The sequence below is a fragment of the Xenopus tropicalis genome, chromosome 3, assembly GCF_000004195.4.
Source record: "Xenopus tropicalis strain Nigerian chromosome 3, UCB_Xtro_10.0, whole genome shotgun sequence".
Classification (NCBI taxonomy): Eukaryota; Metazoa; Chordata; class Amphibia; order Anura; family Pipidae; genus Xenopus; species Xenopus tropicalis.
Genome location: NC_030679.2, coordinates 8,785,576 through 8,811,678, shown reverse-complemented (window position 1 = coordinate 8,811,678; position 26,103 = coordinate 8,785,576). Strand labels below are relative to the sequence as shown.

The 26,103-nt window shown below is 50.0% G+C and overlaps 1 protein-coding gene across 2 annotated transcripts; it reads right to left on the bottom strand.

Annotated features, from left to right (window-relative positions):
* Positions 1–1,322: 1,322 nt before the first annotated feature.
* On the bottom strand, positions 1,323–25,767 carry ada2 (adenosine deaminase 2). Of its 2 annotated transcripts, none has more exons than XM_031898594.1 (11): positions 14,368–14,471; positions 11,881–12,118; positions 10,857–11,161; positions 9,567–9,792; positions 7,532–7,742; positions 5,625–5,752; positions 5,452–5,542; positions 5,143–5,251; positions 4,031–4,188; positions 3,739–3,941; positions 1,323–1,843 (listed from the first exon to the last, which is right to left on the bottom strand). In XM_031898594.1, the coding sequence occupies exons 3-11, from the start codon at positions 11,152–11,154 to the stop codon at positions 1,726–1,728; spliced, it is 1,542 nt and encodes a 513-aa protein (XP_031754454.1). In that variant the 5' UTR covers positions 11,155–11,161; positions 11,881–12,118; positions 14,368–14,471; the 3' UTR covers positions 1,323–1,725. The 2 variants fall into 2 exon arrangements, with proteins under 2 accessions (XP_031754454.1, XP_031754455.1); XM_031898595.1 differs by lacking the exon at positions 14,368–14,471 and adding an exon at positions 25,641–25,767 and having other exon boundaries at positions 1,726–1,843.
* Between the last annotated feature and the right edge of the window lie 336 nt (positions 25,768–26,103).

The window sequence follows — 26,103 nt, the reverse complement described above, 5'->3', positions numbered from 1 at the left end:
GGGTATTATACATGGAATTGGCACTGTATTTATCCTGCTGTGGGTTCTGGGGTATTATACATGGAATTGGCACTGTATTTATCCTGCTGTGGGTTCTGGGGTATTATACATGGAATTAGCACTGTATTTATCCTGCTGTGGGTTCTGGGGTATTATACATGGAATTGGCACTGTATTTATCCTGCTGTGGGTTCTGGGGTATTATACATGGAATTGGCACTGTATTTATCCTGCTGTGGGTTCTGGGGTATTATACATGGAATTGGCACTGTATTTATCCTGCTGTGGGTTCTGGGGTATTATACATGGAATTGGCACTGTATTTATCCTGCCGTGGGTTCTGGGGTATTATACATGGAATTGGCACTGTATTTATCCTGCTGTGGGTTCTGGGGTATTATACATGGAATTGGCACTGTATTTATCATGCTGTGGGTTCTGGGGTATTATACATGGCATTGTCCCTGTATTTATCCTGCTGTGTGTTCTGGGGTATTATACATGGCATTGTCCTTGTATTTATCCTGCTGTGTGTTAGGGGGTATTATACATGGAATTGGCGCTGTATTTATCCTGCTGTGTGTTCTGGGGTATTATACATGGCATTGTCCCTGTATTTATCCTGCTGTGGGTTCTGGGGTATTATACATGGAATTGGCACTGTATTTATCCTGCTGTGGGTTCTGGGGTATTATACATGGCATTGTCCCTGTATTTATCCTGCTGTGGGCTCTGGGGTATTATACATGGCATTGTCCCTGTATTTATCCTGCTGTGGGTTCTGGGGTATTATACATGGAATTGGCACTGTATTTATCTGCTGTGGGTTCTGGGGTATTATACATGGAATTGGCACTGTATTTATCCTGCTGTGGGCTCTGGGGTATTATACATGGAATTGGCACTGTATTTATCCTTCTGTGTGTTCTGGGGTATTATACATGGCATTGTCCCTGTATTTATCCTGCTGTGGGTTCTGGGGTATTATACATGGAATTGGCACTGTATTTATCCTGCTGTGGGTTCTGGGGTATTATACATGGAATTGGCACTGTATTTATCCTGCTGTGGGTTCTGGGGTATTATACATGGAATTGGCACTGTATTTATCCTGCTGTGGGTTCTGGGGTATTATACATGGAATTGGTACTGTATTTATCCTGCTGTGGGTTCTGGGGTATTATACATGGAATTGGCACTGTATTTATCCTACTGTGGGTTCTGGGGTATTATACATGGAATTGGCACTGTATTTATCCTGCTGTGGGTTCTGGGGTATTATACATGGAATTGGCACTGTATTTATCCTGCTGTGTGTTCTGGGGTATTATACATGGAATTGGCGCTGTATTTATCCTGCTGTGTGTTCTGGGGTATTATACATGGAATTGGCCCTGTACTACTCTTACAGCAGAATCCTATGTTGGCACAATGTGATGCCAGTAAATATTTATTCATACACTACCTGATGTGTAATAAATCAACATTGATCCTTGGCGTTGGACAAGACACCAGGAAATTATGAAACACATGACTCCTTGTCTATCAAGACTTTCCCTCATCCAGGTAAGTGGGAAGTCAAAGTCAGGCCGGGTTGCTGTTTTAGTGGTGAAACGTTTAGTTGGGCTTAGTGTAGTTGTGAATGGTCTGTGTAGACTCCTGGTCCCCTTTACCTATTGCTGATTAAATGCCCCTTCCTTCTGAAGCAAAAGCACTCACAGCACCCTACAGCTCCCTCTCTGAAGTCTTTGAGTTCATGGCAAGATCTTCGATGAACTTGTCCCATTTCCTCTGCCATATTTCTGTAAGTTTTGCTTTTCCCTCCTTTGACAAAGCACTGTACCTGAGCATAAAACAGAAAGATCTTTGTGAGTCTCTTTTAGAATTATAAAGCCAGAACATTCCTCTGGGAAGGGACTGGGGCTGTGGGATAGCAGGTATAGTAGGGAGAGATGGTGCCTATAGTAGCAGTGGGGGGATAATAGTCTCTGGGAAGGGACTGGGGCTGTGGGATAGCAGGTATAGTAGGGAGAGATGGTGCCTATAGTAGCAGTGGGGGGATAATAGCCTCTGGGAAGGGACTGGGACTGTGGGATAGCAAGTATAGTAGGGAGAGATGGTGCCTATAGTAGCAGTGGGGGGATAATAGCCTCTGGGAAGCGACTGGGGCTGTGGGATAGCAGGTATAGTAGGGAGAGATGGTGCCTATAGTAGCAGTGGGGGGATAATAGTCTCTGGGAAGGGACTGGGGCTGTGGGATAGCAGGTATAGTAGGGAGAGATGGTGCCTATAGTAGCAGTGGGGGGATAATAGCCTCTGGGAAGGGACTGGGACTGTGGGATAGCAGGTATAGTAGGGAGAGATGGTGCCTATAGTAGCAGTGGGGGGATAATAGCCTCTGGGAAGGGACTGGGGCTGTGGGATAGCAGGTATAGTAGGGAGAGATGGTGCCTATAGTAGCAGTGGGGGGATAATAGTCTCTGGGAAGGGACTGGGGCTGTGGGATAGCAGGTATAGTAGGGAGAGATGGTGCCTATAGTAGCAGTGGGGGGATAATAGCCTCTGGGAAGGGACTGGGACTGTGGGATAGCAGGTATAGTAGGGAGAGATGGTGCCTATAGTAGCAGTGGGGGGATAATAGCCTCTGGGAAGGGACTGGGGCTGTGGGATAGCAGGTATAGTAGGGAGAGATGGTGCCTATAGTAGCAGTGGGGGGATAATAGCCTCTGGGAAGCGACTGGGGCTGTGGGATAGCAGGTATAGTAGGGAGAGATGGTGCCTATAGTAGCAGTGGGGGGATAATAGTCTCTGGGAAGGGACTGGGGCTGTGGGATAGCAGGTATAGTAGGGAGAGATGGTGCCTATAGTAGCAGTGGGGGGATAATAGCCTCTGGGAAGGGACTGGGGCTGTGGGATAGCAGGTATAGTAGGGAGAGATGGTGCCTATAGTAGCAGTGGGGGGATAATAGCCTCTGGGAAGGGACTGGGGCTGTGGGATAGCAGGTATAGTAGGGAGAGATGGTGCCTATAGTAGCAGTGGGGGGATAATAGCCTCTGGGAAGGGACTGGGGCTGTGGGATAGCAGGTATAGTAGGGAGAGATGGTGCCTATAGTAGCAGTGGGGGGATAATAGCCTCTGGGAAGGGACTGGGGCTGTGGGATAGCAGGTATAGTAGGGAGAGATGGTGCCTATAGTAGCAGTGGGGGGATAATAGCCTCTGGGAAGGGACTGGGGCTGTGGGATAGCAGGTATAGTAGGGAGAGATGGTGCCTATAGTAGCAGTGGGGGGGATAATAGCCTCTGGGAAGGGACTGGGGCTGTGGGATAGCAGGTATAATAGGGAGAGATGGTGCCTATAGTAACAGTGGGGGGATAATAGCCTCTGGGAAGGGACTGGGGCTGTGGGATAGCAGGTATAGTAGGGAGAGATGGTGCCTATAGTAACAGTGGGAGGATAATAGCCTCTGGGAAGGGACTGGGGCTGTGGGATAGCAGGTATAGTAGGGAGAGATGGTGCCTATAGTAGCAGTGGGGGGATAATAGCCTCTGGGAAGGGACTGGGGCTGTGGGATAGCAGGTATAGTAGGGAGAGATGGTGTCTATAGTAAGTAACCTCTGGAAAGGTAACTACTGGATTAGAAAATGTTAGGGCTGCCTAGTTGCCGCAATAAACCTAGAAACATCATAATAAGGTGCAATTATAAAGGACCCTGACAAGGCCACACAGAATTTCTTACTTGATAGAATTCTCAGCAAGCTTTTTGAGGGTCCTCAGATCTGCCTTGGCACCTCCAATTCCCATAACAACTTCATAAATGTCATAGGAAAGTCCCTGGGCACCGAAAATGGATGGGTCATCAGAACTGACCACCAGGGGGTGCCCTTCAGCCATAAGCACTGCGGCAGGGTGATTGCGGAGGTCGGACACCAGCAGGAGAACCTGAGTTCCAGAGAAGGAGATGGAAGATACTGAATAATAATAATAATGGTACAAAGCAGTCATTTGTTATTGATGTCCCTGGCCATTACCTGGTTGGAGATAGGGCAGATCTCCAGGGGGACTTCCATTTTAAGAGACAAGTTCCGGGCCACCGGGTGCTTGAGGAGGGCGTAGCCATGGCCTATCCTGGTGGTGTTCAGCAGCAGCGCATCCAGAACATTCTCATCCACGTCCTTTCCCTGCCAATCTGTGTGGGAACCAGGGAGCAAAGACAACCATGAGGCATATAACATAAAAAGTCCAAAGGATATCTTATTCCTGCCCTACCCATAGGGTGAAGACACACGGAGCTACTAGTAGCAGCTACTTGTCGTGGCTACTAAAACAGACAATGCTGATCATTTACTGATAATTGTCTCTACGTGTGTTTTAGCAGAGGCAATTCTCAGTATTGTCTATGGCAGGGTAGTTTAGTAGCCATGAAAAAGTAGCTGCTACTAGTAGCCCAGTGTGTCTTCACCCATAGGCTCTGTACAAAGAGGAAAGTACCACCCATTGCCCATGCAAAGAAATAAAATCCTAATATCTACCTGGCATGGAAACGGCAGATATAAAATATGGGTGGGAGCTTCCACACAGAATATTCCTTCTACTTTTCCTGCCCTATAATCAAAGGGGCTGTAAACCCTGCTGCACTGCTCAACCAAACTTTATTTAGTTTAATGAAGGCTGAGGCATGCTGGGAGCTGTAGTCCAGCAACATCAGGGCTGTATTCTTAAAGCAATATTGCCCAATAAAACTGCATTAAAATGCAAGAAATCCCCCAATGAGAATCCCAGCTGATGTGAGTAAATCCGGCTCCCTGTTCTCTGTTCCTGCAATTGGAGTTGGGAGCAATAAGCACAGTTTCCCAGCACTGAACAAGTCTGTCCCTTTATCCCCATGTCTGATTCCTGTGCCATATAATGACGGGAAAAATGCCATCATTATCTCTATATGTAAGGTACCAGCAAGATGGCCGACACAGTGCTGGGAATCAGCATTCTCATTGGTCAATTCTTTGGCATTTGTAATGATGTTTTTTGTAAGTAGAATTCTCATTGGTGAACTTTGTTGAAGTTTTTTGGCAACCTCTATAAACAACTAGGGGGCGCCGTGGGACAGCAATAGGCATTGCCCCTTCACATTAATATCCCTTACTGGTCTCTCCTGCGTGAAAGAAGTATGGCAGCTTGACTCCCAACTTGCTGGGGATGTTGAGGGCATCACTCAGCTGATATAGGGAATTACCAGCATCCTCTTGGCCAACCTGGGGGGGGGGGGGGGATAAAAAATAATTGGTTTAAGCTAAAGGAACCACAAGGAGAAGACTGAAAGCACAAAAATTATTCACAGAAATGTATAGTTTCCCCCTGTTATTAATAGTCATGTGACTGCCACTGCTTCCTTTTTCCCAACAGCTCTGCCTTGCTTTATGGCAGAGATAAATCAAACATAGGGGACTGTTACCAAATCAAATCCAGCCATGATTTCGGGGAATTCTTTCATCAGCTCCATTGCGAGGTGCACGGCCTGCGTAACTCGGGCTAGATCTTCATGCCTGGCAACACAGAGGCCAATGTCAGGGTTAATTCTTGCGACGTGCAAAAAATATGGCAGAAAGAGGCGACAGTTACAGTTACCTGTGCACGGTGTAGATAATTTTAGCACCCAAGAAGTCTGGGTGGGCTCCAATAAACTGATTGGTCACATCCCTGTATAAAGCCATGGACCAGAACGGGTCGTGGACAGTTCCATCAAGCTCGTACACCTGCGTGATTGAGAGAAACAAAGTAAGAACATGATGGGGGTGCAAACTAAATGCCTGGAATGTGGGGTAATAACATGATGGGGGTGCAAACTAAATGCATGGAATGTGGGGTAATAACATGATGGGGGTGCAAACTAAATGCCTGGAATGTGGGGTAATAACATGATGGGGGTGCAAACTAAATGCCTGGAATGTGGGGTAATAACATGATGGGGGTGCAAACTAAATGCATGGAATGTGGGGTAATAACATGATGGGGGTGCAAACTAAATGCCTGGAATGTGGGGTAATAACATGATGGGGGTGCAAACTAAATGCATGGAATGTGGGGTAATAACATGATGGGGGTGCAAACTAAATGCCTGGAATGTGGGGTAATAACATGATGGGGGTGCAAACTAAATGCCTGGAATGTGGGATAATAACATGATGGGGGTGCAAACTAAATGCCTGGAATGTGGGGTAATAACATGATGGGGGTGCAAACTAAATGCATGGAATGTGGGGTAATAACATGATGGGGGTGCAAACTAAATGCCTGGAATGTGGGGTAATAACATGATGGGGGTGCAAACTAAATGCATGGAATGTGGGGTAATAACATGATGGGGGTGCAAACTAAATGCCTGGAATGTGGGGTAATAACATGATGGGGGTGCAAACTAAATGCCTGGAATGTGGGGTAATAACATGATGGGGGTGCAAACTAAATGCCTGGAATGTGGGGTAATAACATGATGGGGGTGCAAACTAAATGCCTGGAATGTGGGATAATAACATGATGGGGGTGCAAACTAAATGCCTGGAATGTGGGGTAATAACATGATGGGGGTGCAAACTAAATGCCTGGAATGTGGGGTAATAACATGATGGGGGTGCAAACTAAACTGCCTGGATTGTGGGGTAATAACATGATGGGGGTGCAAACTAAATGCCTGGAATGTGGGGTAATAACATGATGGGGGTGCAAACTAAATGCCTGGAATGTGGGGTAATAACATGATGGGGGTGCAAACTAAATGCCTGGAATGTGGGGTAATAACATGATGGGGGTGCAAACTAAATGCCTGGAATGTGGGGTAATAACATGATGGGGGTGCAAACTAAATGCCTGGAATGTGGGGTAATAACATGATGGGGGTGCAAACTAAATGCCTGGAATGTGGGGTAATAACATGATGGGGGTGCAAACTAAATGCCTGGAATGTGGGGTAATAACATGATGGGGGTGCAAACTAAACTGCCTGGAATGTGGGGTAATAACATGATGGGGGTGCAAACTAAACTGCCTGGAATGTGGGGTAATAACATGATGGGGGTGCAAACTAAATGCCTGGAATGTGGGGTAATAACATGATGGGGGTGCAAACTAAATGCCTGGAATGTGGGGTAATAACATGATGGGGGTGCAAACTAAATGCCTGGAATGTGGGGTAATAACATGATGGGGGTGCAAACTAAATGCCTGGAATGTGGGGTAATAACATGATGGGGGTGCAAACTAAATGCCTGGAATGTGGGGTAATAACATGATGGGGGTGCAAACTAAATGCCTGGAATGTGGGGTAATAACATGATGGGGGTGCAAACTAAATGCCTGGAATGTGGGGTAATAACATGATGGGGGTGCAAACTAAATGCCTGGAATGTGGGGGAAACTATAACTCCCATCAGCGTCAGTGGAGATAAGCATATATACAGATATCTGATTGGCTAAACCTGCATGAATGCTTAATATGGGATCACCAACAACTAGCAAAGCCGGGGCATTGTCCTTACCGGGGGGAGCATGGCTCTCATTTCTATGTACTGGATATTATCTTCATACAGTTCCTTCAGACTCTCATAGAAATACTCCTTAAAGACAGGGGCATAGCAGATGAGCCCCGAAGCGGTGATGAAAGCCCCCTCGAACCTTCTCCAGATCTCATCCTGTGACGGGATGTGCGGCTCGGGCGACTCGGCCAGCAGCGTCAGGTTCCGTATTAGGCTGCAGCGAAAGGACAGGAATTCAGGTGGTGGAAGCCCCGCCCCCTGGAGCCAACTTGAGCACCAGAGCTGACAAGCTTCTTTATGTGGACCTTGGACATATCTACACCCACATATTCTCTACCTATCAGTGACAGAAAGCTTTTGTAATGCTGGACGCAAGCTGTTCCTACGGAGGAGAGCTGTCAGTCAGGGGTGGGCAAATAGGGGCAACTGCTCTGTATCCCTGTAGTGTGGCAGGTTTTAGTAGGAAAACATAGGGAGTATAGTAGGGCAAGATAGAGACAGTAGGGCAAGATGGAGACAGTAGGGCAAGATAGAGACAGTAGGGCAAGATAGAGACAGTAGGACAAGATGGAGACAGTAGGGCAAGATAGAGACAGTAGGACAAGATGGAGACAGTAGGGCAAGATGGAGACAGTAGGGCAAGATAGAGACAGTAGGGAAAGATAGAGACAGTAGGACAAGATAGAGACAGTAGGGCAAGATAGAGACAGTAGGGCAAGATAGAGACAGTAGGACAAGATGGAGACAGTAGGGCAAGATAGAGACAGTAGGACAAGATGGAGACAGTAGGGCAAGATGGAGACAGTAGGGCAAGATGGAGACAGTAGGGCAAGATGGAGACAGTAGGGCAAGATGGAGACAGTAGGGCAAGATGGAGGCAGTAGGGCAAGATGGAGACAGTAGGGCAAGATGGAGGCAGTAGGGCAAGATAGAGACAGTAGGGCAAGATGGAGGCAGTAGGGCAAGATGGAGACAAAAGGGCAAGATAGAGACAGTAGGACTAAACAGGGACAGTAGGGCAAGATGGAGACAGTAGGACAAGATGGAGACAGTAGGACTAAACAGGGACAGTAGGGCAAGATGGAGACAGTAGGACAAGATGGAGACAAAAGGGCAAGATGGAGACAGTAGGGCAAGATGGAGACAGTAGGACAAGATGGAGACAGTAGGACAAGATGGAGACAGTAGGGCAAGATGGAGACAGTAGGACTAAACAGGGACAGTAGAGCAAGATGGAGACAGTAGGACAAGATGGAGACAGTAGGACAAGATGGAGACAGTAGGGCAAGATGGAAACAACAGGACAGACAGAAACAGTGGGACATGATAGAGACAACAGAGCAAGATAGGCAGGGAAAGATGGAAACAGTAGGGCAAGATGGAGACAGTAGGGGTAGTTGAAGGCAACAGGATATGATGGAAACAGCAGAGCAAGATGGAGACAGTAGGACAAGATTGAGACAGTAGAGCAAGATGGAGACAGTAGAGCAAGATGGAGACAGCAGAGCAAGATGGAGACAGTAGGACAAGATTGAGACAGTAGAGCAAGATGGAGACAGTAGAGCAAGATGGAGACAGCAGAGCAAGATGGAGACAGTAGGACAAGATTGAGACAGTAGAGCAAGATGGAGACAGTAGAGCAAGATGGAGACAGTAGAGCAAGATGGAAACAGTAGGACAAGATGGAGACAGTAGGGGTAGGTGAAGGCAACAGGATATGATGGAGACAGTAGGGGTAGGTGAAGGCAACAGGATATGATGGAGACAGTAGGGAAGGATAAAGGAAGCAAAGTGTAGGCAGTAGGACTAAATTTCAGCACTTGGGGAAGATGATAACTGCAGGGTAAGTGGGCGAAACCATGGACATAGGTGGGCAAGATGGAGAGGAGATAATAGGACTTAAAGTGCCAGGAGTTTTGCCCTGCCCAAGTGCCCAAGTCTGTCACTGAATCGGGGATAGTGCGAGTGTAACATTAATTACCCGCTGACAATAAACATTAAATATTCATTTATTGATCATTTATTCCCAGAAATTTACCCTTTGTCAAACTCGGTCACATCTCCCAGCTTCTTCCTGTAAGTCTCCAGCAGGACCCACTCCGAGCAGCCAGGGGGCAGCATTCCCACAGGGGCAGGCTTGGAGAACAAGAACCTGACTCCCCCATCCCTGGTAAAGCAAATGTAGCAGTCCTGCATGTAGGTGGCATTCTTCACCAGCCAATCCACACTGAGAATGGCAAAGTCATGTAAATGCAAAGCAGCCCCTGCAGCATAAAAATATATGACAGTCTTAGTAGAAAGCATGGCATTTAGCAGGCAGCATAGGGCAGGCAGAGTATGGCACACACAGGCAGCATAGGGCAGGGAGGGTATGGCACACACAGGCAGCATAGGGCAGGCAGAGTATGGCACACACAGGCAGCATAGGGCAGGCAGAGTATGGCACACACAGGCAGCACAGGGCAGGCAGAGTATGGCACACACAGGCAGCATAGGGCAGGCAGAGTATGGCACACACAGGCAGCATAGGGCAGGCAGAGTATGGCACACACAGGCAGCATAGGGCAGGCAGAGTATGGCACACACAGGCAGCATAGGGCAGGCAGGGTATGGCACACACAGGCAGCATAGGGCAGGCAGGGTATGGCACACACAGGCAGCATAGGGCAGGCAGAGTATGGAACACACAGGCAGCATAGGGCAGGCAGAGTATGGCACACACAGGCAGCATAGGGCAGGCAGAGTATGGCACACACAGGCAGCATAGGGCAAGCAGAGTATGGCACACACAGGCAGCATAGGGCAGGCAAAGTATGGCACACACAGGCAGCATAGGGCAGGCAGCATAGGACAGGCAGAGTATGGCACACACAGGCAGCATAGGGCAGGCAGAGTATGGCACACACAGGCAGCATAGGGCAGGCAGAGTATGGCACACACAGGCAGCATAGGGCAGGCAGAGTATGGAACACACAGGCAGCATAGGGCAGGCAGAGTATGGCACACACAGGCAGCATAGGGCAGGCAGAGTATGGCACACACAGGCAGCATAGGGCAGGCAGCATAGGGCAGGCAGAGTATGGCACACACAGGCAGCATAGGGCAGGCAGAGTATGGCACACACAGGCAGGGGCCACACAGAGGAGGACAGCCCTGGTCTAGAATATTTTATACCATTTGGGTAAGCTGTCCAAGCTTACTCAGGACTTACTCCTGAGATGGTCCACCCTGGGAATAGGCTGCTCCATTTCCCATTGTCAGGTCAAGGGTTGGAGCTTGCCCTAGACCAAGAAGCCAATGAGAACCTCTTGCCAATGTTAAGACTTACCCTTCGGCATCTGACGCACAATACTAAAAATTTTGCTCTGCTGGATGAGTGGGCGGGCCTTAAAGAAGTGCATGCTGGGAGGAAATAAGCCAGTCCTTTCAGCCTCCTTGATCTCAGCTTCCTTCACTGTCATTAGCTTCCAATTAGCCGTCGCCTCACTGGGGGTCAGAATAATATTGCCCCCAAGCCGGATGCTGTCCTCCATTTCTATGAGACCACTGCGCTTTGTCCAGAGAGGCAGACTCAGGGCAGCACTGGCCAATGAGAGGAGCAGCAACCAGCGCAAGAAGCACGCCATCCTAATTCTGAAAAAAAAGTAATTCATAGGGGTCAGACCAGTTGAAAGAGTAGAAGGCAGTTAGTCATTACTAGTGATGAGCGAATCTGTTCCGTTTCGCCGACAAATTCGCGAATCTTTCAAAAGATCCGTGAAACGGCGAAAATGTTGTGCGACAAAAAAATTGTCACCCGCGGCTATTATTTTGTCGCGCTGCTATTGTTTCGTCACCCGCGGCTATTGTTTCGTCGCCCGCGGATATTCTTTTGTCGCACGGCTATTATTTCGTCGCCCGCGGCTATTATTTCGTCGCCCGGCTCTTCTTTTGACGCCCGTGACTATTCTTTTTTGACGCCAGCGACAATTTTTGGACGTGCTGCGAATTTTTCCGCGGTGAATTTTTTCATCCGTTTCGCGAAACAATCCGCCAATGGCAAAACTCGGAAATTCGCCGCGAATCCATGCCTGCCGAAACATTTCGCCCATCACTAGTCATTACTTTTCGAATTAAAATTAACTCCTCCTCATATTTAAACACAAGCTGCTACTGAAGGGGGGGGGGTTGTTTATGCAAAGCTCATTATTTATATTGTAAAAACTATGTTAATTATAGGGGGAGCCAATATAATTGGAAACTCCTCAGTCCCATCATTCAGTCTGCACCCCATCAGCAGGGCACCCTCGGAGCTCTATCACCCCTGTATCCTTCCCCGGCACTATTTAAAGAGAAATAATTCAGATACTCACATGAGACTCGCAGGTTAATCCTCCTCGCTTGGGAATAAGCAGCTAATATTGCCCCCGGTGCTGAAAATGGCCTCCTTCTTATAGTCTTTATTTGTCATTAACCCTTCCCCTACTGCGCTCCTCCAGCAGGTGCCACATCTGTTAGCGGAACAGCCAATCCCATCAGTTTTCCCTGCACCCAGTGCCGTTTCGGAATCACCTTCACCCCTGTACCCCGTGACTGTAAAGGGAAGTGCACCTAAAAATGAAAGTATATTTTGCTGTCACCATCAGTATTCAAAGAATCTCTGCCACCCCCCCCCCTCCCATTTTTGTTGTTTCACTGTGGGGGTGGAAATATTCACTTCTCTCTTCTGTTTCCTCACTTTCTGCCCTATTCCCCCCCACCCCCTACCATTCTGCCCATTTCAAATGCTTTGATCTAGCTCTCTGTATTATGATTGGCTACAAGTGGGGTACAGGGGGCACTGCAGTCAGAGACGGTAATTTTAACAGCTGTTTAGTTGCTAGGGCTTGATTTCCCTAGCAACCTGATAGCATTAAGGAAGTCAGAATGGATGCAGAATAGGAATAATGGCAGCCTTACGCTCAATGTGCTTGGGCACCAGGGTTCTCACTTGGAATTTGGCTGTGGAACATTTGACCGAGTTTCCAGGCGGTTACATTCATTGGCCCAAGCCGGCTCCTTGCCCTCGGGCTGCTAGTTGCAGATTAAAATTTCATGTTATGTTTACCCATAAGGTCAGCTAGTGGTGTTGTTCTAGGGTGGAGCAGCTCCAACTGTAAACCCAGCCTTGACTGTCAGTGGGATTTAGATTCATGTGTATTTCAATAGGTTTGAATTGTTCTTGTCTGGAGCCCAGGGGTACCCAGGGCACAAATAAGCACTCACCCCAAATCCCCCCCCTAACTGGCCTTCAGGCTGGGCCCCCTTAGCCCATAACAAGGTTACAGATATATAGAAACATTGGGGTAACAGTCACCCTGCTATAGTTCCAGGGGTACCCAGGGCACAAATAAGCACTCACCCCAAATCCCCCCCTAACTGGCCTTCAGGCTGGGTCCCCTTAGCCCATAACAAGGTTACAGATATATAGAAACATTGGGGTAACAGTCACCCTGCTATAGTTCCAGGGGTACCCAGGGCACAAATAAGCACTCACCCCAAATCCCCCCCTAACTGGCCTTCAGGCTGGGCCCCCTTAGCCCATAACAAGGTTACAGATATATAGAAACATTGGGGTAACAGTCACCCTGCTATAGTTCCAGGGGTACCCAGGGCACAAATAAGCACTCACCCCAAATCCCCCCCTAACTGGCCTTCAGGCTGGGCCCCCTTAGCCCATAACAAGGTTACAGATATATAGAAACATTGGGGTAACAGTCACCCTGCTATAGTTCCAGGGGTACCCAGGGCACAAATAAGCACTCACCCCAAATCCCCCCCTAACTGGCCTTCAGGCTGGGCCCCCTTAGCCCATAACAAGGTTACAGATATATAGAAACATTGGGGTAACAGTCACCCCGCTATAGTTCCAGGGGTACCCAGGGCACAAATAAGCACTCACCCCAAATCCCCCCCTAACTGGCCTTCAGGCTGGGCCCCCTTAGCCCATAACAAGGTTACAGATATATAGAAACATTGGGGTAACAGTCACCCCGCTATAGTTCCAGGGGTACCCAGGGCACAAATAAGCACTCACCCCAAATCCCCCCCTAACTGGCCTTCAGGCTGGGCCCCCTTAGCCCATAACAAGGTTACAGATATATAGAAACATTGGGGTAACAGTCACCCCGCTATAGTTCCAGGGGTACCCAGGGCACAAATAAGCACTCACCCCAAATCCCCCCCTAACTGGCCTTCAGGCTGGGCCCCCTTAGCCCATAACAAGGTTACAGATATATAGAAACATTGGGGTAACAGTCACCCTGCTATAGTTCCAGGGGTACCCAGGGCACAAATAAGCACTCACCCCAAATCAAAAGTCCATGGGCCACCCCACCCTGCAAACTTGGGGGCCATGTATTACTCGGGGGGACACTGTGACAGCGGGGGGGGGGGGTCAGGGAAGTGTAAATCCGTGCCTATTTAGTTGCGCACAGTTTAGTAGCTGCTACAATATGTTTGCACTGATTATATAGAAATTGCACTTTCTCTGTGATAATAAAATCTATAAAGCAGCTCCTGGTTCCCCACATTGTCCCAGTACCCCCAAAAGTGCATCCCACAGCCCAGGGGTGTCCCCAGAGAGCGGCACAAAGACCCTGTTGCTGCTCATGAGTCGCACACTTTTGGGCTATGGAGTCGCCCGGCCTCAGTGCCGGGAATTTGGGCTTTTCGCCATGGTTTTTTTTTTAGTCCTAGCAGTTGTTGTGCCCCCGATAAAAAAGAAAGGAGTAAAAAAAGGGGTTGTTTAGTCTGCGTTGGGGTGTGAGTGAGAGGGGAGGGGGGGCTCGACATGCAGAAAGATCAGGAAAAAAACAAACCTCTCCCTCTTTCCTCTAATCCTCGCTCAGCTGCTGATCCCCTGCCGTCAGTCCCATTCTGACTGGCTCTGCCTGTAGCTCACAAACAGCTGAGCGAGTTACAACCCCCCAAGCCTTACACAGTCACAAAAATCCCAACAAAACAACTGCCATCTGTCACCCAGGCCCTCCCCCCTCTCCTATCCGCCACCCCGGCCAATCCCAGACAGCCCAAAACACACCCCCCACTTAGCAAGGTGTAGCCACACACAGGCCATTACTGCTACTCAAGAGCCAAGGAAACATAGCCGGACGCTCAAGGAACAGACTAATCTTCCTTCCTATTGGATAAGCCCTCCTGGCATTGAAAGGGTTAGCCTCGGTCTCTAGTAGTTGGAAATTAACTTGGGCTACAGGTAGCCAATCAGAAGCGTTAACATGTCTACAAGTTATCAAGAAAATATTCTAGGGGTAAAACAGAAATCCTGTACAGGTATGGGACCTGTTATCCAGAGAAAAGGGAATCATTAAACCATGAAATAAACCCAATAGGGCTGTTCTGCCCCAATAAGGGGTAATTATATCTTAGTTGGGATCAAGTACAGGTACTGTTTTATTATTACAGAGAAAAGGGAATCATTTAACCATGAAATAAACCCAATAGGGCTGTTCTGCCCCCAATAAGGGGTAATTATATCTTAGTTGGGATCAAGTACAGGTACTGTTTTATTATTACAGAGAAAAGGGAATCATTTAACCATTAAATAAACCCAATAGGGCTGTTCTGCCCCAATAAGGGGTAATTATATCTTAGTTGGGATCAAGTACAGGTACTGTTTTATTATTACAGAGAAAAGGGAATCATTTAACCATTAAATAAACCCAATAGGGCTGTTCTGCCCCAATAAGGGGTAATTATATCTTAGTTGGGATCAAGTACAGGTACTGTTTTATTATTACAGAGAAAAGGGAATCATTTAACCATTAAATAAACCCAATAGGGCTGTTCTGCCCCCAATAAGGGGTAATTATATCTTAGTTGGGATCAAGTACAGGTACTGTTTTATTATTACAGAGAAAAGGGAATCATTTAACCATGAAATAAACCCAATAGGGCTGTTCTGCCCCCAATAAGGGGTAATTATATCTTAGTTGGGATCAAGTACAGGTACTGTTTTATTATTACAGAGAAAAGGGAATCATTTAACCATGAAATAAACCCAATAGGGCTGTTCTGCCCCCAATAAGGGGTAATTATATCTTAGTTGGGATCAAGTACAGGTACTGTTTTATTATTACAGAGAAAAGGGAATCATTTAACCATTAAATAAACCCAATAGGGCTGTTCTGCCCCCAATAAGGGGTAATTATATCTTAGTTGGGATCAAGTACAGGTACTGTTTTATTATTACAGAGAAAAGGGAATCATTTAACCATTAAATAAACCCAATAGGGCTGTTCTGCCCCAATAAGGGGTAATTATATCTTAGTTGGGATCAAGTACAGGTACTGTTTTATTATTAGAGAAAAAGATTCAAACACCCCTATGCCCCCAATTGTTGCACTTTATATTGTGTTCTCTTTTAGCACAGGGATTCTTAATCCATGGAACAGGGAGGCCTGTAGTTGGTGCCCATACATGGCAAATAAGCTGCTGAATTGATCTAATCTAACTTGTTGGCATTGTTTATGTGTTTTCTCTTTGTAATATGCAACAGTGCCACCTTCAGGTACTGTTGGGTACTGCGGGTTGTCCATTTTTAAACGTGTAAAGCTGGTAAAACAAGGGTCTTTAGAAGTTGCACATTGGACCCCTCCAGACCATTTGCCAACTTTTTTGTCTGTGTATTGGCCCCTTCCTCCCACCTGCTTACAGATATCTGGCGAGGTTGCCCAACGAACACATCTGGGCTTGATTTGGCCACCCAAAGAAGGCCCAGCCCAGGCCTAGGGTGGATTAAACTTGGGGAGCAACACAAGCATGAAAAATGTTCAGATAGGATCTGTGCCACTGTGACAGAATGCTCTGTTATACAGATAGCTAGAATCTCAGCCATAAAGCAGGGCAGGACTGCTGCTTACAATGGGGGGATCAGATAGGATCTGTGCCACTGTGACAGAATGCTCTGTTATACAGATAGCTAGAATCTCAGCCATAAAGCAGGGCAGGACTGCTGCTTACAATGGGGGGATCAGATAGGATCTGTGCCACTGTGACAGAATGCTCTGTTATACAGATAGCTAGAATCTCAGCCATAAAGCAGGGCAGGACTGCTGCTTACAATGGGGGGGGGATAGGATCTGTGCCACTGTGACAGAATGCTCTGTTATACAGATAGCTAGAATCTCAGCCATAAAGCAGGGCAGGACTGCTGCTTACAATGGGGGGGGGATCAGATAGGATCTGTGCCACTGTGACAGAATGCTCTGTTATACAGATAGCTAGAATCTCAGCCATAAAGCAGGGCAGGACTGCTGCTTACAATGGGGGGGATCAGATAGGATCTGTGCCACTGTGACAGAATGCTCTGTTATACAGATAGCTAGAATCTCAGCCATAAAGCAGGGCAGGACTGCTGCTTACAATGGGGGGATCAGATAGGATCTGTGCCACTGTGACAGAATGCTCTGTTATACAGATAGCTAGAATCTCAGCCATAAAGCAGGGCAGGACTGCTGCTTACAATGGGGGGGATCAGATAGGATCTGTGCCACTGTGACAGAATGCTCTGTTATACAGATAGCTAGAATCTCAGCCATAAAGCAGGGCAGGACTGCTGCTTACAATGGGGGGATCAGATAGGATCTGTGCCACTGTGACAGAATGCTCTGTTATACAGATAGCTAGAATCTCAGCCATAAAGCAGGGCAGGACTGCTGCTTACAATGGGGGGGATCAGATAGGATCTGTGCCACTGTGACAGAATGCTCTGTTATACAGATAGCTAGAATCTCAGCCATAAAGCAGGGCAGGACTGCTGCTTACAATGGGGGGATCAGATAGGATCTGTGCCACTGTGACAGAATGCTCTGTTATACAGATAGCTAGAATCTCAGCCATAAAGCAGGGCAGGACTGCTGCTTACAATGGGGGGGGGGGGGGGGGATCAGATAGGATCTGTGCCACTGTGACAGAATGCTCTGTTATACAGATAGCTAGAATCTCAGCCATAAAGCAGGGCAGGACTGCTGCTTACAATGGGGGGGGGGGGGGGGGATCAGATAGGATCTGTGCCACTGTGACAGAATGCTCTGTTATACAGATAGCTAGAATCTCAGCCATAAAGCAGGGCAGGACTGCTGCTTACAATGGGGGGGGGGGGGGGGGGGGGGGGGGATCAGATAGGATCTGTGCCACTGTGACAGAATGCTCTGTTATACAGATAGCTAGAATCTCAGCCATAAAGCAGGGCAGGACTGCTGCTTACACTGGGGGGGATCAGATAGGATCTGTGCCACTGTGACAGAATGCTCTGTTATACAGATAGCTAGAATCTCAGCCATAAAGCAGGGCAGGACTGCTGCTTACAATGGGGGGATCAGATAGGATCTGTGCCACTGTGACAGAATGCTCTAAATACTGACATAGATACTGCTGTCAATACCAATTACATAGACATTTTTAACTAAAAATCCCAGTGTGAGTGTGAAATGAATGGATACTAGAAAGGTGCTTTTAATTAAGCATTTTCATTAAAAAAAACAGGTTTTGGGTGGAGTTACCCTTTAACTATGGGAAGTTCTTGGTGCAATACAGCTACGAAGCAGCTGAGAGAAGTGTTAGAAAAGCCGTTACATTGTTGCAGGGATCTCCCCTGGAGTAAATGGGTCAGTGAGACGGAACCCAGCGTTGCAGCTGCCTCCCCCCTCCCTCTGCACCAGCTGCCCCAACTGTAACAATGAAAGGAAGTGACAGGCTGCAGTTAGCTGTCTCACCACTAGGGGGCCCCACAGGATGCTTAGAAATAACACCAAGATATTAAAGAGGATGTAAGCTCCAAAATAACATTAAGGCTAATGAAAGACAAAAATGACTCTAAGCAACTCCCCCATATCCATTCATTCCCCATTCTCACTGGGTTTGTTTATAGTTATGTGTAACTGTCACTGTGTCTGTCCCTTTCCCTTCCCTGCACTGCTGGTTCTGACTCCTGATACAACTCCCCAATACCCATTCATCCCTCATTCTCACTGGGTTTATAGTTATGTGTAACTGTCACTGTGTCTCTCTGTCCCTTTCCCTTCCCTGCACTGCTGGTTCTGACTCCTGATACAACTCCCCAATATCCATTCATTCCCCATTCTCACTGGGTTTATAGTTATGTGTAACTGTCACTGTGTCTGTCCCTTTCCCTTCCCTGCACTGCTGGTTCTGACTCCTGATACAACTCCCCAATACCCATTCATCCCTCATTCTCACTGGGTTTATAGTTATGTGTAACTGTCACTGTGTCTCTCTGTCCCTTTCCCTTCCCTGCACTGCTGGTTCTGACTCCTGATACAACTCCCCAATATCCATTCATTCCCCATTCTCACTGGGTTTATAGTTATGTGTAACTGTCACTGTGTCTGTCCCTTTCCCTTCCCTGCACTGCTGGTTCTGACTCCTGATACAACTCCCCCATATCCATTCATTCCTCATTCTCACTGGGTTTATAGTTATGTGTAACTGTCACTATGTCTGTCCCTTTCCCTTCCCTGCACTGCTGGTTCTGACTCCTGATACAACTCCCCATATCCATTCATTCCTCATTCTCACTGGGTTTATAGTTATGTGTAACTGTCACTATGTCTGTCCCTTTCCCTTCCCTGCACTGCTGGTTCTGACTCCTGATACAACTCCCCCATATCCATTCATTCCTCATTCTCACTGGGTTTATAGTTATGTGTAACTGTCACTGTGTCTGTCCCTTTCCCTTCCCTGCACTGCTGGTTCTGACTCCTGATACAACTCCCCAATACCCATTCATTCCTCATTCTCACTGGGTTTATAGTTATGTGTAACTGTCACTGTGTCTGTCTGTCCCTTTCCCTTCCCTGCTGGTTCTGACTCCTGATACAACTCCCCAATACCCATTCATTCCTCATTCTCACTGGGTTTATAGTTATGTGTAACTGTCACTGTGTCTGTCCCTTTCCCTTCCCTGCACTGCTGGTTCTGACTCCTGATACAACTCCCCCATATCCATTCATTCCTCATTCTCACTGGGTTTATAGTTATGTGTAACTGTCACTGTGTCTGTCCCTTTCCCTTCCCTGCACTGCTGGTTCTGACTCCTGATACAACTCCCCAATACCCATTCATTCCTCATTCTCACTGGGTTTATAGTTATGTGTAACTGTCACTGTGTCTGTCCCTTTCCCTTCTCTGCACTGCTGGTTCTGACTCCTGATACAACTCCCCCATATCCATTCATTCCCCATTCTCACTGGGTTTATAGTTATGTGTAACTGTCACTGTGTCTGTCCCTTTCCCTTCCCTGCACTGCTGGTTCTGACTCCTGATAAAACTCCCCAATATCCATTCATTCCTCATTCTCACTGGGTTTATAGTTATGTGTAACTGTCACTGTGTCTGTCCGTCCCTTTCCCATCTCTGCACTGCTGGTTCTGACTCCTGATACAACTCCCCAATATCCATTCATTCCTCATTCTCACTGGGTTTATAGTTATGTGTAACTGTCACTGTGTCTGTCCCTTTCCCTTCCCTGCACTGCTGGTTCTGACTCCTGATACAACTCCCCAATATCCATTCATCCCTCATTCTCACTGGGTTTATAGTTATGTGTAACTGTCACTGTGTCTGTCCCTTTCCCTTCCCTGCACTGCTGGTTCTGACTCCTGATACAACTCCCCAATATCCATTCATTCCTCATTCTCACTGGGTTTATAGTTATGTGTAACTGTCACTGTGTCTGTCCCTTTCCCTTCTCTGCACTGCTGGTTCTGACTCCTGATACAACTCCCCAATATTCATTCATTCCTCATTCTCACTGGGTTTATAGTTATGGGAAAATGTAATTGCTGTTGTCACTTTATACACTGCTGCTTCTGCCTCTTGAAACAATGTAGCAGATATCAACCTTGCAAGCTTAATCATAAGCTGCTTTGTCAATAGTTTATAATGAAACGGTGCCCCTAGTGGGCAGAGTTAGATGGTCATATTTCTAGGTGATATTCCACATGTTGCAGGTTGTTCCATACGTAGCTGGAGGAGTTTTCATTGCAGTGTATGGGACTAGGCCAGTGTGTCTCCCCCGGGGCGGGCAGTCTCGCTGTGACTGGGTGGAAGGGTGAGTCAGTGCAGGGGGAGTAGAGTGACAGACTGACTCACTGATGGGCAATGAGAGGAGACAATTGTTTCATGTTACTCACAGATGCACCGTAACTGTAACTGTACCCCCCGCTGCAAGTGCCGAACCCTCTATCACGATCCTGCTTCTATATTATTCTCATGCCGGGATTCATACAGAGCACTCTCAGCCCCCACTGTGCCCCCAAAGCACTCTCACCCTTCACTGTGCCCCCAAAGCACTCTCACCCCCCACTGTGCCCCCAAAGCACTCAGCCCACACTGTGCCCCCAAAGCACTCTCAGCCCACACTGTGCCCCCAAAGCACTCTCAGCCCACACTGTGCCCCCAAAGCACTCTCAGCCCACACTGTGCCCCCAAAGCACTCTCACCCCCCACTGTGCCCCCAAAGCACTCTCAGCCCACACTGTGCCCCCAAAGCACTCAGCCCACACTGTGCCCCCAAAGCACTCTCAGCCCACACTGTGCCCCCAAAGCACTCTCAGCCCACACTGTGCCCCCAAAGCACTCTCACCCCCCACTGTGCCCCCAAAGCACTCAGCCCACACTGTGCCCCCAAAGCACTCAGCCCCCACTGTGCCCCCAAAGCACTCTCAGCCCCCACTGTGCCCCCAAAGCACTCTCAGCCCCCACTGTGCCCCCAAAGCACTCTCAGCCCCCACTGTGGCCCCAAAGCACTCTCAGCCCACACTGTGCCCCCAAAGCACTCTCAGCCCCCACTGTGCCCCCAAAGCACTCTCAGCCCCCACTGTGCCCCCAAAGCACTCTCAGCCCCCACTGTGCCCCCAAAGCACTCTCAGCCCACACTGTGCCCCCAAAGCACTCTCAGCCCACACTGTGCCCCCACAGCACTCACCCCCCACTGTGCCCTCAAAGCACTCAGCCCACACTGTGCCCCCAAAGCACTCTCAGCCCCCACTGTGCCCCCAAAGCACTCTCAGCCCCCACTGTGCCCCCAAAGCACTCAGCCCACACTGTGCCCCCAAAGCACTCTCAGCCCCCACTGTGCCCCCAAAGCACTCTCAGCCCCCACTGTGCCCCCAAAGCACTCTCAGCCCCCACTGTGCCCCCAAAGCACTCAGCCCACACTGTGCCCCCAAAGCACTCTCAGCCCCCACTGTGCCCCCCAAAGCACTCAGCCCACACTGTGCCCCCAAAGCACTCTCAGCCCCCACTGTGCCCCCAAAGCACTCTCAGCCCCCACTGTGCCCCCAAAGCACTCTCAGCCCCCACTGTGCCCCCAAAGCACTCTCAGCCCCCACTGTGCCCCCAAAGCACTCTCAGCCCACACTGTGCCCCCACAGCACTCAGCCCACACTGTGCCCCCAAAGCACTCTCAGCCCACACTGTGCCCCCAAAGCACTCTCAGCCCACACTGTGCCCCCAAAGCACTCTCAGCCCACACTGTGCCCCCAAAGCACTCAGCCCACACTGTGCCCCCAAAGCACTCTCAGCCCACACTGTGCCCCCAAAGCACTCTCCGGCCCACACTGTGCCCCCAAAGCACTCTCCGGCCCCACTGTGCCCCCAAAGCACTCAGCCCACACTGTGCCCCCACAGCACTCTCAGCCCACACTGTGCCCCCACAGAACTCTCCCGCCCACGCTGTGCCCCCAAAGCACTCTCCGGCCCCCACTGTGCCCCCAAAGCACTCAGCCCACACTGTGCCCCCAAAGCACTCTCAGCCCACGCTGTGCCCCCACAGCACTCTCAGCCCACACTGTGCCCCCAAAGCACTCAGCCCACATTGTGCCCCCAAAGCACTCTCCCGCCCACGCTGTGCCCCAACAGAACTCTCCCGCCCACACTGTGCCCCCAAAGCACTCTCAGCCCACACTGCGCCCCCAAAGCACTCTCCGGCCCCCACTGTGCCCCCAAAGCACTCAGCCCACACTGTGCCCCCACAGCACTCTCAGCCCACACTGTGCCCCCAAAGCACTCTCAGCCCACACTGTGCCCCCACAGCACTCTCAGCCCACACTGTGCCCCCACAGCACTCTCCCGCCCACGCTGTGCCCCAACAGAACTCTCCCGCCCACACTGTGCCCCCAAAGCACTCTCAGCCCACACTGTGCCCCCAAAGCACTCTCCCGCCCACAATGTGCCCCCACAGGACTCTCCCGTCCACAATGTGCCCCCAAAGCACTCTCAGCCCCCACTGTGGCCCCAAAGCACTCTCAGCCCACACTGTGCCCCCACAGAACTCTCCAGCCCACACTGTGCCCCCAAAGCACTCTCAGCCCCCACTGCGCCCCCAAAGCACTCTCCAGCCCACACTGTGCCCCCAAAGCACTCTCCGGCCCACGCTGTGCCCCCACAGAACTCTCCCGCCCACACTGTGCCCCCAAAGCACTCTCAGCCCACGCTGTGCCCCCACAGAACTCTCCCGCCCACAGTGTGCCCCCAAAGCACTCTCAGCCCCCACTGTGGCCACAAAGCACTCTCCAGCCCCCACTGCGCCCCCAAAGCACTCTCAGCCCACACTGTGCCCCCAAAGCACTCTCCGGCCCACGCTGTGCCCCCACAGAACTCTCCCGCCCACACTGTGCCCCCAAAGCACTCTCAGCCCACGCTGTGCCCCCACAGAACTCTCCCGCCCACACTGTGCCCCCAAAGCACTCTCAGCCCCCACTGTGCCCCCAAAGCACTCTCAGCCCCCACTGTGGCCCCAAAGCACTCTCCAGCCCCCACTGCGCCCCCAAAGCACTCTCCGGCCCCCACTGTGCCCCCAAAGCACTCTCCGGCCCCCACTGTGCCCCCAAAGCACTCAGCCCACACTGTGCCCCCACAGCACTCTCAGCCCACACTGTGCCCCCAAAGCACTCTCCCGCCCACAATGAGCCCCCAAAGCACTCTCCCGCCCACAATGTGCCCCCACAGCACTCTCCCGCCCACAATGTGCCCCCAAAGCACTCTCCAGCCCACACTGCGCCCCCAAAGCACTCTCAGCCCCCACTGTGGCCCCAAAGCACTCTCCAGCCCACACTGCGCCCCCAAAGCACTCTCCAGCCCACACTGTGCCCCCAAAGCACTCTCCAGCCCACACTGCGCCCCCACAGCACTCAGCCCACACTGTGCCCCCAAAGCAGTCTCCAGCCCACACTGTGCCCCCAAAGCACTCTCCAGCCCACACTGTGCCCCCACAGAACTCTCCGGCCCACACTGTGCCCACACAGGACTCTCCAGCCCACGATGTGCCCACACAGGACTCTCCGGCCCACACTGTGCCCACACAGGACTCTCCAGCCCATGGTGTGCCCCCACAGGACTCTCCGGCCCACACTGTGCCCCCACAGGACTCTCCAGCCCATGGTGTGCCCCCACAGGACTCTCCGGCCCATACTGTGCCCACACAGGACTCTCCAGCCCACACTGTGCCCACACAGGACTCTCCAGCCCACACTGTGCCCACACAGGACTCTCCAGCCCACACTGTGCCCACACAGGACTCTCCAGCCCACACTGTGCCCACACAGGACTCTCCGGCCCACACTGTGCCCACACAGGACTCTCCGGCCCACACTGTGCCCACACAGGACTCTCCAGCCCACACTGTGCCCACACAGGACTCTCCAGCCCACACTGTGCCCCCACAGGACTCTCCAGCCCACACTGTGCCCACACAGGACTCTCCAGCCCACACTGTACCCATACAGGACTCTCCAGCCCACACTGTGCCTACACAGGACTCTCCAGCCCACACTGTGCCCACACAGGACTCTCCAGCCCACACTGTGCCTACACAGGACTCTCCAGCCCACACTGTGCCCACACAGGACTCTCCGGCCCATACTGTGCCCACACAGGACTCTCCAGCCCACACTGTGCAAACACAGGACTCTCCGGCCCATACTGTGCCCACACAGGACTCTCCAGCCCACACTGTGCCCACACAGGACTCTCCAGCCCACGCTGTGCCCCCACAGGACTCTCCAGCCCACGCTGTGCCCCCACAGGACTCTCCAGCCCACACTGTGCCCCCACAGGACTCTCCAGCCCACACTGTGCCCCCACAGGACTCTCCAGCCCACGATGTGCCCACACAGGACTCTCCAGCCCACGATGTGCCCACACAGGACTCTCCAGCCCACGATGTGCCCACACAGGACTCTCCAGCCCACGATGTGCCCACACAGGACTCTCCAGCCCAGGATGTGCCCCCCACAGGACTCTCCAGCCCACGATGTGCCCACACAGGACTCTCCAGCCCACGATGTGCCCACACAGGACTCTCCAGCCCACGATGTGCCCACACAGGACTCTCCAGCCCACGATGTGCCCACACAGGACTCTCCAGCCCACGATGTGCCCACACAGGACTCTCCAGCCCACGATGTGCCCACACAGGACTCTCCAGCCCAGGATGTGCCCCCCACAGGACTCTCCAGCTCACACTACACTGTGTCCCCACTGATTTCTCTGAATAAAACATCGCTTATCACTGGCACAGGAGAGGGAGACTAAACCCGTTAATGAGTTCCAGGGGTTAAGAGCTCAGTGTATCCCGGTGACTCATTTCCCACTGTGCTGAGAGGAGGGGCAGAGCGACAGAGGTCGCATCTGGGCTTAAGCAGTGAGCTGACTAGTGTGGCTGTGAGACTGGGGCGAAGGAGATGGCACGGGTGTCATTAAAAGTGTCATGATTAATAAAGGATTATAAGATACACTGTGCCAGACCCGAGCCAACTCACCGCACAGGAATTCCATCTCACCTGTACATTTCCTACCTGGTGGCACTAATTAATCTTGAGCTTATCATTTCTGTTCCACATAATGGCATACCTGGGCAATTAAAGGGGAAATATGCCCTATTAGTCAGGAAATATTGCTTCTATCTCCTAATGAAGCATATTCTGTAAGGTAATATCAACAAAGAGGTGTAAATTTGGTGTAAAATCAATTGAATATTTGCACTCAGGAACATTATAAACAATAATCATTCAACAGCCGGCATTTAGTACAATATGGGGGGGCACCGTACCTTCTGCACATCCGTAGGCAGCTGATTTTTACAGATTTCAACCCTTTGTTCAAGTCTGGGTCAGACGTACCGAGCGGGGACAGGAGAATCTCTGCCAGCAAAACAACAGCTGGGTGGTGTAACTCCTGAGTAGGCACAGTACTACCTGCTTGGGTGAATAGTAAGAGCAAAGAAGTATTAATGGAGTATATAAAGAGCAGAGGCATAAAATTAGTATTACCTAAGTAGGTAAACAGTAATAGCAGAGGAGTTAGAGAAGTATTAAACCAGTAGGTAAATTGTAAGAGCACTGGAGTAGGAGAAGTATTAAACCAGTAGGTAAATAGTAAGAACAGAATACATAGTAAGAGCAGAATTAGAAAAGTATTACATGCTTAGGCAATTAGTAAGAGCAGAGGAGTAAGAGAAGTATTACACCAATAGGTAAATAGTAAGAACAGAGGAATAAGAGACGTATTACCTG